The sequence below is a fragment of the Pyrus communis genome, chromosome 11 (assembly GCF_041283825.1).
Source record: "Pyrus communis isolate YQ-2024b chromosome 11, ASM4128382v1, whole genome shotgun sequence".
Taxonomy (NCBI): domain Eukaryota; kingdom Viridiplantae; phylum Streptophyta; class Magnoliopsida; order Rosales; family Rosaceae; genus Pyrus; species Pyrus communis.
In genome coordinates, this window is record NC_142575.1 from 6,741,140 (window position 1) to 6,753,920 (window position 12,781).

General features: G+C 38.5%; 1 protein-coding gene and 1 long non-coding RNA gene across 5 annotated transcripts; both read left to right on the top strand.

Moving 5' to 3' along the window:
• The first annotated feature begins 268 nt into the window (after window positions 1-268).
• Window positions 269-3,982, top strand: LOC148692800 (uncharacterized). Its single transcript, XM_088679803.1, has 2 exons — window positions 269-3,299; window positions 3,415-3,982. Exons 1-2 carry the CDS (start codon window positions 584-586, stop codon window positions 3,780-3,782), a joined length of 3,084 nt encoding a protein of 1,027 aa, XP_088535929.1. The 5' UTR covers window positions 269-583; the 3' UTR covers window positions 3,783-3,982.
• Window positions 3,983-5,161: 1,179 nt separating this feature from the next.
• Window positions 5,162-7,182, top strand: LOC148692801 (uncharacterized). 4 transcript variants are annotated; one of them, XR_015952995.1, is made up of 4 exons: window positions 5,162-5,749; window positions 5,876-5,946; window positions 6,181-6,229; window positions 6,724-7,182. It is a non-coding gene; the product is annotated as an uncharacterized LOC148692801 (long non-coding RNA). The 4 variants fall into 4 exon arrangements; XR_015952994.1 differs by having other exon boundaries at window positions 5,162-5,351; window positions 5,439-5,946; XR_015952993.1 differs by having other exon boundaries at window positions 5,162-5,946; window positions 6,518-7,182.
• The last annotated feature ends 5,599 nt before the right edge of the window (window positions 7,183-12,781 follow it).

Sequence of the window (12,781 nt, forward strand, 5' to 3'; positions counted from 1 at the left end):
TGCTTAGGAGTGTTGAGCCCCCATGAAGTTTAAAAATTAAGAAAGCTTGATCTCACTAGTAACTGTTACAATTTTTAAAAAGGTTGCATCCCAAACAAGCTTTCTTGCAATGATATACTTTAGAGGAACTATGAGAAAATCAGCAATCTCACAGTCCAGCCACTCAAAAAACGTAGAGACTTCGAAATTACCATTCACAGCTAGGGTCGTCCTGCAAGGTAACTTTCATATTAAATGATATTAGCGTGACGTCTAATGTGATCAAAATATAGGGTTCTATGTATTTGTTTTTCCATTTTGGATGGTTGCCAAATGTTTCCAGTCAGCTCCTGGAATCAAGGTGCTTTAATGGTCTTGGTCCTTGGCGTACCGAAAGTGCCAGACAATAGGTCCTAGTATTCCTTCTCATATTTGAATTTCAAGAACCAGAAACTGTGGTGTAAGTTCCTCCTATGATCCTATCCTTCTATAAATTTCCTTGTCATGCAACAAATGGAACTCACCAAATTCACAACTCAACACCCATCTCTCTCTTTCTTTCTGCATCTCTCACTAGTTATATATACAGCTAACCAGATCAGGAATGGGGGTTTTGGTTTCGAAATTCATCTTAATATACTTGCTTTTTAGTGCAGTGTTCGTTTGCTGTTGGAGCTCCCTGCAATCGGGACTTGGAGGGAATGTGACGGATAGGCTGGCGCTGCTTGGCATCAAAGCTCAAATAAAGCAAGATCTGCATAATTACAACGTGATGAGCTCCTGGAACGAATCCACGCACTTTTGCATGTGGCATGGTGTGACGTGCAGTCGACGACATCGCCAAAGGGTCACTAAGCTGGACCTGCAATCTCAAAATCTGGTGGGCAAACTATCCCCAAACATAGGAAATCTAAGTTTTCTAAGGGAGCTGTGGCTGCAAAACAACAGCTTCAGTCATGAAATTCCTCCACAGATTGGGAATTTGCGTAGATTACAGGTATTGCGATTAGACAATAACTCATTTAGTGGCAGTATTCCACACAATATATCACATTGCTTCAACCTTATCCATGTGTTTTTCTCTCGCAACAAGTTGGTGGGTAAAATTCCTTCAGAAATTGGATTGCTTTCCAAACTGCGAAAATTTGCATTAGAATATAATAATGTAACGGGACAGGTCCCTCCTTCCTTGGGGAACCTTTCGTCACTCCAGGGACTAAGTCTTCTCAGTAATAACTTGATGGGAAACATCCCCGGTTCTCTTGGTCAGTTGAAAAAATTAACCTTCCTGGGATTGGGGTCAAATCAGTTGTCTGGTAGCATCCCTTCCTCCATTTATAACCTCTCTTTTCTTGTTACATTTTCCATGCCAACTAACCAAATTCAGGGGAGTATTCCATCAGATATTGGCAGTAATCTTCCCAATCTCGAAGTCTTCAACATCGGCTCAAACCAACTTACTGGGTCCATTCCTCCCTCGATATCCAATGTCACAAGTGTGTTGAGATTTGAGGTTGGGGGAAACAACCTAATTGGACAGGTACCGAATCTCCAAAAGTTTCACAACCTCCTGCAGTTCAACATTCAACTTAATAATATTGGAAGCGGTAAAGATGGTGACTTAAGTTTTCTCTCGGACTTGACCAATGCCACCCAGTTACAATGGTTGATTATTAGCAACAACAATTTTGGAGGGACATTGCCCATGTCAATAGCCAATCTCTCAACCAAACTTGAAATTTTTGTGGTTGACACCAACCAAATATATGGAAGTATCCCATCTGGGATAGGGAATCTGGTGAGCTTGGAATGGTTGCTTTGGGGGAATAATAGCTTCACAGGTAACATCCCCTCTGACATGGGTAAGCTTTCAAACCTTGGAAAATTAGATATTTTCATGAACAAATTATCAGGAAATATTCCGACTTCTTTAGGAAATTTAACCAAGTTATACAATCTTGCGTTGCATGGAAATTATCTTGAGGGCAGCATTCCTTCAGGTCTGGGGGAATGCCATGGGTTGCAATTGTTGTATCTTTCTGATAACCTCCTAAATGGCACAATACCCATACAAGTTTTTAGACTCCCCTCCTTATCGATTTCTTTGGGCTTGTCTAATAACCTCTTCACAGGTTCCCTTCCCCCGGAGGTTGGGAATTTCCATAGTCTAAGTGAACTGGATCTTTCTGATAACATGTTATCTGGAGAACTCCCCAGTAGCCTTGGTGATTGTGAGAGTTTAGAAGTCCTGCATTTGCAAGGAAACTTCTTCAATGGGTCCATTCCTTTGTCTATGAGTTCAATGAGAGGGATTCAAGATCTAGACCTTTCTCGCAATAATTTTTCAGGTGAAATTCCACATTTTTTAGAAGGCTTTAGGAACCTAAAGAATATGAACTTATCATTCAATCAATTTTGGGGAGTGGTACCAACGAGAGGTATTTTCAAAAATGCGAGTGCTATTTCAGTTGCTGGCAACATTAATCTGTGCAGCCCTGTTGCTAATTTAAAGCTTCCCAAGTGCAAGTCTACAGAGACCAACAAACGAAGATTGTCTCGTACCTTGAAACTAATACTCCCTTTAGTATTTGGGCTTACTCTTCTAGGAATAGCCATGGTGTTCTATTTCTTTCTTTGTTCATCAAGGAAGAAAGGGAAAGAAATTTCATTGAGCACTTTGGGGAACACTATTTTGCAAGTGTCATATGCTGCTCTACTCAAAGCTACTGAAGGGTTCTCAGAGGCTAATTTAATTGGTGCTGGCAGTTTTGGGTCTGTGTACAAAGGAGTTCTTGATGAGGATGATAAAGCTCAAGTTGTTGCCGTGAAGGTGTTTAACTTGTTACGCCATGGAGCTTCGAGGAGTTTCATAGCCGAATGTGAAGCTTTGAGAAATATTAGGCATCGAAATCTCGTCAAGATTATAACCGTGTGTTCAAGTGTTGATTTTCATGGTAATGATTTCAAGGCTCTAGTTTATGAGTTCATGGACAACGGGAGCTTAGAGGAATGGCTGCATCCACCAATTGGAACTGAAGAGTTAAGAGACCATGTACCCAAGAAGTTAAGTCTTCTTCAAAGGCTAGACATTGCCATTGGTGTTGCTTGTGCACTGGATTATCTTCATAATCATTGTGAAACGCCAATAGTTCATTGTGATCTCAAGCCAAGTAACGTTCTCTTGGACAACGAACTGACTAGCCATGTTTCCGACTTTGGATTAGCAAGGTTTCTCTCACAATTAACGAGTAATGTTTCAGCAATTCAGAGTCAGACAAGTTCCATTGGAATAAGAGGAACGGTTGGTTATGCAGCTCCAGGTATATATATGTTAGATATACACTTCATTATATTTCCTTTTTTTTATTTTGGAGTATTTAATTTACAAAATTCAAACTGAACTATTTATACACAAATGTGATGTTTGAATTGTAGAGTATGGCATGGGGAGTGAGGTGTCAACGAATGGTGATGTCTACAGCTTTGGCATTCTCTTGTTGGAGATGTGTACAGGGAAGAGACCCACTGACAACATGTTTGGTGATAGCTTGAACCTTCATAATTTTGTCAAGATGGCTCTCCCTGGGCGAATTACTGAGATTGCAGACGCACCACTTCTTGAAGGAGGCATGAACGAGAATCCCAATCAATGTAATGCGAGAATTCATAAAGTTGAGGTGTGCTTGAGTACAATATTTAGAATTGGAATTGCTTGTTCTGCTGAATCCCCAACAGATCGACTAAAGAATATCAATGATGTTACATCTGAACTTCATTCCATTAGGAACACTTTTCTTGGATAGAAACTCTTTTTTATGTGCTTTTGTGATAGAGTAATTTTGTGTACTGCATGTGTAAGTCTAGCTTTTATGTTACCACAATAGATGTGGAAGTTTGCAATGTAAATAATCACCAATGAGGTTCATTGTGTGAAGAGTGTATTACTACTTGTACTTCGTATTTTTGTGTAATATTCACATCGATTAAAGTCTAGTTTATGCCATGAAATTGTTGAATATTCACAATGACAGATTCCACATTTTTGAAAGATTCATAACCTCAAGACCTTCAACATTCAATAAAATCATCTTGGAAGCTGTAAAAATGGTGAGTTGAGTTTCCTATCAGACTTGACCACCATCAGGGTAAGGTGTTTTCGAAAATCAAAGTGCTATTTGAATTGTTGACAACATTAGATTCTGCAAGAGAATTCCTAATCTCAAGCTGCCCAATTACAAGTCTAAAGAGCTCTGAGAAAAGAAGATTAGCTTGCAGCTTGAAATTAATAATCCCTTTAGTATTCGGACTTGCTCTACTTGCAAGTGTCATATGCTAATTTCTCAAAAGCCAATGATAGGTTTTATTCAGCTAATTTGACTGGTGTTGGCAGTGTCGAGTTTGTATACAAAAGGGTTCTTTATACTGATAATAGAACTCGGCTTGTACTTGTAGATATGAAGGTGTTTAACATGTTAAGTCACGGAGCATCAAAGAGTTTCATATTAAGAATATATTGTAATTAATGTATAATATCGTATTTGTCTAAACTAGAAAAAGCTATTCCATGTATTGCGGATCTCGGCTTTATAGGATTAGAATCAGGATTTGATTTTGCTATTAGTATTTGTATATATATGGGCTACACACTACAAGAAAAAGGGGCTATGGATACAAAATTGAGGACACGGATAAGGAGTTTATGTCCCTTTGAACACTAAAAGGGTGGAACAGTGCATATTTTATAAAGGCCACCAAGTATTGTGCCCAAATGTGAAAAAAGTTGACACAAACACATTATTGGGCACAAAAATCAAGACTTTTGTGCCCAAATGTCCATCCAACTTTCATGTGTCCCTTCAACATCAAAAATGAAAATTTAATATTAATTTACAAAGACACGATAGCAGTTTTCGTGCCCCCTAATTTAATATATTTAAATAAAAAGCATGTTTTTTGTGTCCTCTACATATTTACTTTTTCCTATTCCACAATAATAAGATTGTTTATTAATTTCAAACTGACACAATAATATTTTCGTGCCTTTTGTTTTAAATAAAATAAGAATACCACCCTCAAATGTACATTTTGAATTATTTGCACTATATACTTTTTAGATTTCAAACGGCGCGTATAAAAATAATTGTGCCTTTTGTGCAAAATAACAATAAAAAAAGATGAAAAACTTGAAGATGAAAAAAGGTTATTAGTCTTCTCTCTCCTCCCTTCATCCTGTCTCTTCCTTCCCCTTCACTCTCCTTCCCGTATCCTTCCTGTCCATATATTTCAGGCAACGGCGCCGCCTTCCACTTGTCACCACAGACCGTCAAATTATACCTTCATAATCCTCTTCCCATCATCTTTCCGATCCTCAAGTTAGTTTCTACAAATTCATAGCCAAATTTCTTCAATTTCAGATCTAAGAAACATATGATTTTGTTCGGGTTTTGTGTGTTTTGCAGGTATGAGAGCGGCGTACGGGACGGCGAAGAGAGAAGTAGCAGTGGCGTCGATGGGTGATGAGGCCCGAGCTGGTGATGAAGCCGATCGTTTCTCTCGGTGACACACGACACAAACGCTCTCGCCTCCGTCCTATCCTCACCTCGCTGCCGACTCCCTTCTCTCGCCTCCGTCGCCATTCTTTTCCTTTTTCCACCTACCTTAACTTGCTGTAGTTAACGAGACACGAGAGTCTTAGAGCTGTTGAACTCGTCCAGCTCCACCTCGAACTGCAGCGGCGTCCTCCAGCTCTGCTTCTTCACACGAGCCTGAGGTGAGGACTCCATATTTCCCTCTTGCTTTGCTGTACTGGTCGTGTTACTTGATGGAACTGCGGCAGTGCTCTTCAGCTGCTGTGTTCTTCAATCATGATATGTTGCTTTTAATTTTTGGTGCAAAGCTTAAAGGAGATTGTGAAAAATTGTGCTCAGGTCCTCCCCAACGAAGCCGTCAATGGACTCCTCGCCCAAGGTCCTCCGCCCATTTCTCTCTCCTCACTTTGTCTCTCTAAAATTTCAGATTTATTTCTCTAATTTTTTAACTTGAAGTTTTTGGTTCTTTCTATTTTAGGCCAAATGAAAAAAAATAAAATTGGGCTGAGGCACAGTTGTATTAATTAATCCCTAATTCTAATAAATTTCAATTTCTCAACCCTAATATGATTTTGGTTCTGGGTACTTTCTCTCACTCTACAAATTTGAGCAGCAAAGCACAAATCTTTGTGTTCTTCACTTCAGCCAGTTTCGTATTACAGGTACATCCACTTTCTATCCATTCTATGTTTTGGTAAAGTGATTAGAGTTGTTTCGGTTATAACTGTGTTAAAAGTTTTAGTTAGGATTGAAATCATTGATTGCCCAGCTTTTGCTATGTGGAATTGGAGGTGGGCTTTGTGTTAGAAGTCAAGAATTTGTGTGCAATAATAGGGATTGAGTTACAAAGTTGTGTGCTGTGTGCATCAATTGGTGAATGAATTTGATTGGTTCTGTTTTTTGGGATTGAAATTTGAAACAAAATATTCATGCTTTTGTGGCATACGTAGGTGAATGAATTTGATTGGTTTTGTGTGCCTACGCTGTTAAAGAAAAGCCGAAAGCAAACGAAACGAAAAAGAAAATTAACAAGAGTGATCGAGCAATGATGAATAAACTTAACAGCGTCGGTGATCCTGAGCAGCGTGAACTCGAATCATACGTACTGACCTTTTCTTTCTATGTTGAATTTTATTTTATTTTATTTATGATTTAGGGTCAGATTTGAATGGGGGAGTTGCTGCGATTATAGGAGAGCTTGATCATGGTGATGCAGGTACAAGAAAAATGGATGCTTGGGGTACTTGGCGGGGCCATTCAAAACAACCCAGTTGTTCAGGAGCAGGCAATCATTTTTTTTCCCTCTCTATACGCGATGGCCACATCGAAACCCATCAACCACCAAAGCCACCCTGACCAGGTTGCCGACTCGAACATGAGAAAAGAACTGTGCGGGTTCACTTAAAACCTTAATATTTGATGTTCTTATTCCTGAGAGAACCGATATTCACTTAAAACCTTTATAATTTTAGTTTTATTTTAGTTGGGGATAGAACATGTAAAATTCTAGTTGTTTTTATATATAATGGTTGTGAATATCTTTGTAAATTGTAATATTATAGATGCTTGTGGTTGTGGGATGTTTTAATTATATGAAAAAATAATTTTTTGTTTAGCCTCAATCTCAATTTGTAGGTGATTTCGGTTTTTAATATTTTTTTTTAAATAGTTGACATATTGGGCACAATAACAATAAATGTGCTAACATGGGTGGCTGCAGGCATCTGACAATTTTGTCAGAACTGGGCACAAAAGGACCTTTATTTGTGCTTACGCTTTTCAGCACAACATACATTATTGTTTCCTTTTAGCAATGACGATGCCCATAGAGGGCACATACTCTAAGATAGTAGCTGCACTGTTGCTATTGGTCTATGGGCACATATGTTGGTGCTCTTTGGCCTCAAAGGACATAGATAATTTATTGTGCGTAGTGGCCATTTTTGTTGTAGTGACATAGCCTCTGTTCAATACACAGAAAGTATGCAGCCATATTATTCTTCCATATATCAATCCTAGGAACTACCTAGCTCTTTCTTAATTTGGTATCAATAAAGGCTCTTCGATCCACTTCATCAAACCCTAGCAAAATAAAAACACCATGACAGACAACCAAATATCCAATCCCAACACAAACAATTCGGATTTATCAAATCCATACTATGTTCATCCTTCAGATCACCCTGGCCACGTACTTGATTCTAAAAAACTGAATGGCACTAATTATTCCTCCTGGAGCAAGTCTATGCTTCATGCCCTACAAGCCAAAAATAAAATTGGGTTCATTGATGGATCCATTAAGACGAAAAACCAAGTGACTATGCCTTATGAGCACAATGCAACAGCACGATCCTATCATGGATTTCGAATTCTTTTTCTATTACTTCCATTAATTTTGTGTTTATTAAGCCATGGATCTTGGATAACGGAGCTACAGATCATATCATTTCTGATTCCACTTTATTTACTAACACCAAACCTACGTCTATACCCGTTGTTAATTTGCCCAATGGTTCTTCAATCCCAATCACTTGCACTGGTACAGTACCATTTAATTCTAATATAACTTTAGCCAATGTCTTGTGTGTTCCGTCTTTTAATCTCAATCTCATGTCCACTAGCAAAGTCACTAACTCCCTCAATTGTTGTGCCATTTTGTTTCTCACTTTTTGTGTTTTGCAAGACTTGGCTTCAGGGAAGATGATTGGTTCGGGTAAGATGCGTGGTGGTCTTTACTACATGTCGCCTATCCACCAGACACCTGCCTCTCATCAAGTCTCCCATCCTTCCAATTTATGGCACCAACGACTCGGACATCCATCCCCTTCTCGTCTTAAATTAGCTTCTTCTTTGTTATTTTCTAATGATATTTCCTTTGACAATAATTGTAGTGTCTGTCCTTTGGCCAAACAGACAAGACTTCCGTTTTCTTTAAGTTCAATATTGACTCATGCACCGTTTGTTTTATTACATTGTGACATATGGGGTCCTTACAAAATTCCCACTCACTCGTTTCTTCCTTACAATTGTGGACAGTTTTAGCCGATGCACTTGGGTGTTTTTAATGTCTAAAAAAATCTGAGACACAAAATCTCTTAAAGTCTTTTATCACATTTGCACACACTCAGTTCCATGCCATAGTTAAAACCATCAAAGTAGACAATGGGTTTGAATTTCTATCCATGAGGGATTATTTTCAATCTAATGGCATTGAACTTCAACGCACTTGCGTTTACAACCCCCCCCCCCACCCCCCCCCCCCCAAAAAAAAACAAAATGGGGTTGTTGAATGCAAACATCGCCATATTCTTACAGTGGCACGTGCTTTACGCTCTCAGTCCAACATACCCCTCATCTTTTGGGGTGATTGGATACTCACTGTCGTCTATCTCATCAACCGTTTACCTTCACCCCTATTTTCCAACAAATCACCCTTTGAACTATTATACAAATGTCCACCATCCCTTAAGCATCTAAGAGTTTTTGGATTTCTCAGTTATGCTACCGTTGTTCATCCTACCCACAAATTTGAACCTAGAGCTTACCAGTGTGTTTTCATTGGCTATCCCATAGGTAACAAAGGGTACAAACTTTATAACTTGGAAACTAAACAGTTTTTGATAAGTTATGATGTAAAATTTCATGAAACTTCATTCCTATTTTCTAATCTTTCATCTCCTGATTCTCATATCATTGCTCTTAAGCCCATAAATCAGGACCCCACCTCTCTTTCTCCCATTTCCCCTTTAACTCCACCGCTTCATGCACCTAACACCATCACCGATCAACCACCTGCCTTAACCCCACATGGTGTTGACCCCACTACTTGCCCCTTACAGGTTGACACCCCCACTCCAAATATCCCATATATTTCCCTTCTCACCGACATCCCTCCCCAACCCGTGCACAACTCTCCTCCATTACTAAACGTCCCCACCCCTCTTGAACCCCCCCACACCTCCTAACCATCTCAATGCCTCCCATCCTGACCATGATATTCCCATCTCTTCACCATTCATTCTGCATTCTCTCAGGCAGTCCGCTCATCCCAAACAACCACCTGTATGAACTAAAGACTACCACATGTCTAACCAAGTCACTCACTCTTCTCTGGCACCACGTTCTGCCAAAGGTACTCGTTATCCCATATCTAATTTTCTTTCCAACTCTCGTTTCTCTTCTGCCCATTGCTCTTTTTTAACTAACATTACAGGTCAATGTGAGCCCACCACACATGCTGAAGTTATCCTTGATTAGAAATGGCAACAAGCTATGCAAACATAATTAGATGCATTACACCATAATCACACATGGGACTTGGTTCCTCTTCCTGCTGGTCATAAGTTTATCGGCTCAAAATGGGTTTTCAAAAAGAAGTACAAGTCTGATGGTTCTCTTGATCGATACAAGGCTAGTGTTGTTGCAAAAGGATACACACAGGTTGCAGGAATTGATTACCAAGAAACTTTTTCACCCACTGCCAAACTCACCACTCTGCATTATCTCCTTACTGTTGATGCTGCCCGCACTTGGTTTATTCACCAGTTAGACGTTCAAAATGCTTTTCTTCATGGCACTCTCCATGAAGATGACTACATGGATCCCCATCCGGATCTTCACCAACAGGGGGAGAATCTTGTATGTCGGCTCAAAAAGTCTCTTTACAGACTTAAACAGGCATCCAGAACTTGGTTCACCACCTTCTTGGACGTTATTCAGAAAGTTAGATATCATCAATCGAAAGCAGATTATTCTTTGTTCACCAAGGTTCGAGGTACTTCAATCACTGTCGTTCTTATTTATGTTGATGATATACTTATCATAGGAAATAATATCCAAGAGATGGAACAACTCAAAGCATTTCTTCTCAAACGCTTCCGCATCAAAGACCTTAGCAATTTGAAGTATTTTCTGCGTATTGAGTTTGCACGCTCAGAAAAGGGAATTTTTATGTCATAGAGAAAATATGCACTTGATATTCTACAAGACTCAGGGTTTCTCAGTGCACGGCCAGATTCTTTTCCAACGGAACAAAACTTGGCACTTACACCCACAAATGGAGCATTGTTGAATGACCCAACTAAATACAGAAGGTTAGTTGGCAAATTGATATATATCACTATCACTAGACCGAACATCATTTATCATGTTCATACTTTGAGCCAATTTATGCATGAGCCACGGAAACCGCATTGGGATGCAGTTATGCGAATCCTTAGATATATCAAAGGGACTCCTGGTCAAGGTCTACTATTTTCTACCAACAATAATCTAGACTTGAAAGCTTTTTGTGATTCTGACTGGGGAAGATGTTGTGCCACGATAAGATCAGTTACAAGATATTGTGCTTTTCTTGGCAATTCACTCATTTCGTGGAAGTCCAAAAAGCAAGATGTTGTGTCCAAGTCATCAACTGAGCAGAATACCATGCTATGGCAAATACTTTCCTGGAAAAAACTTGGTGTGTTACATATTACAGGATTTACGAGTTCCCCAGAAAACTAATGCTTCATTGTTTTGTGATAATTAGGCAGCCTTATACATCGCATCAAATCCTGTTTTTTCATGAACGTACCAAGCATATTAAGATAGATTGTCATATAGTTCGAGAAAAATTACAAGTTGGTATAATTTGCCTTACGTATGTGCCTACGTTTTTTCAGTTAGCTGATATATTCACAAAGGCTATAGGGAAGGATCACTTTGTGAAGTTGTGAGACAAGTTGGGCGTTCATAATCTTCAATCTCCAACTTGAGGGAGAGTATTAAGAATATATTGTAATTAATGTATAATATCGTATTTGTCTAAACTAGGAAAGGCTATTCCATGTATTGCGGATCACGACTTTATAGGATTAGAATCAGGACTTGATTTTGCTATTTTTATTTGTATATATATGGGCTATATAGCCTCTGTTGAATACACAAAAAGTATTCAGCCATATTATTCCTCCATATATTCTTCCATATATCAATCCCAGGAACTACCTAGCTCTTTCTTAATTTTTCATAGCCGAATACGAGGCTTTGAGAAATATCAAGCATCAAAATCTCGTCAATGTCATATCTGCATGTTTTCTCGATGATGATTTCAAGGCTCTAGTTTATGAGTTGATGCACCAAAGAAGTTTAGAGGAGTGGTTGGATGATTTGCATCCACCTCCTGTAATTGAAGAGGTAAGAGATCAATACACCTAAGAATGAATATCTTCTTCAAAGGCTAGACATTGTTATTGGTGTTGCTATTGTGCACTAGATTATTTTCATAACCATAGCGAAACACCAATATTTCATTGTGATCTAAAGCCAAGCAATATTCTTTTAAACACCAAGTTGACTGGACATGTTTATTGAAAGTGGATTAATCTCAGACTGTTACTTATATGAACTTCTCTATATAAGTGAAGGGAATTGAGTTCAAGTTGGTTGGTATGGTAAAAGGGTTTGCAAATGGCCATTTTTTGTAGAATTTTAACCCCAACTTTAAAGCCCATGGGCTAAGGCAAATCAAGGTTTTCTTTCTAGCATTGTTGCTATCAATATTCTCCCATGTGCATTCTGAATTCTAATCCAATGGTTTTAGGAGTCGTTCTACCAATCTTGACAATGAAAGGGTTTCTATTAAACCCACAAAAATGAAAATTCTTAGCCGTTCATTAATGGATTTGAAATCAGATTTATAACAATTGATAGAGATTTTTTTTTTTTTTTTGGGGAATTAATAGGATACTAACAAATATGTTTTTACAACAAAGGTACGTCACGATAATGTGACTTATAGTCGTGTCGCAAACCTTTTAACTTATCGCCCTATCTTTAATGTACTCCAATTATTATTGTCCTCCAATTGATAGTATTTAATGAATGACATCATAAATTGTTCCCAAAATATTAATTATCAAAGCAAATAAACTTGATTGAGTTATAAATATATTGTGAGCCAGTTGGTATGGTTAGCAGAAAAATCAATTTTGTTCATAATTTTCATGTCTTCCGAGTGGACAAGAGGCTATATAAGTGAAGTTCCAAAGGATACGGTGGTGTAATTTGGTCCATGAATTGTCTCGTCCAATTTGCATGCATGCGGTAGGTGACTGACTCCCAAATAATTCTCATTACCAAGCAAATTAAATGCCATTAATTACGAGCTTAAAAACTCTTTAATTATTACCTCCCTATTTGCTTTTGCAATTAGGAAGCTTTCCCCTTTTGTG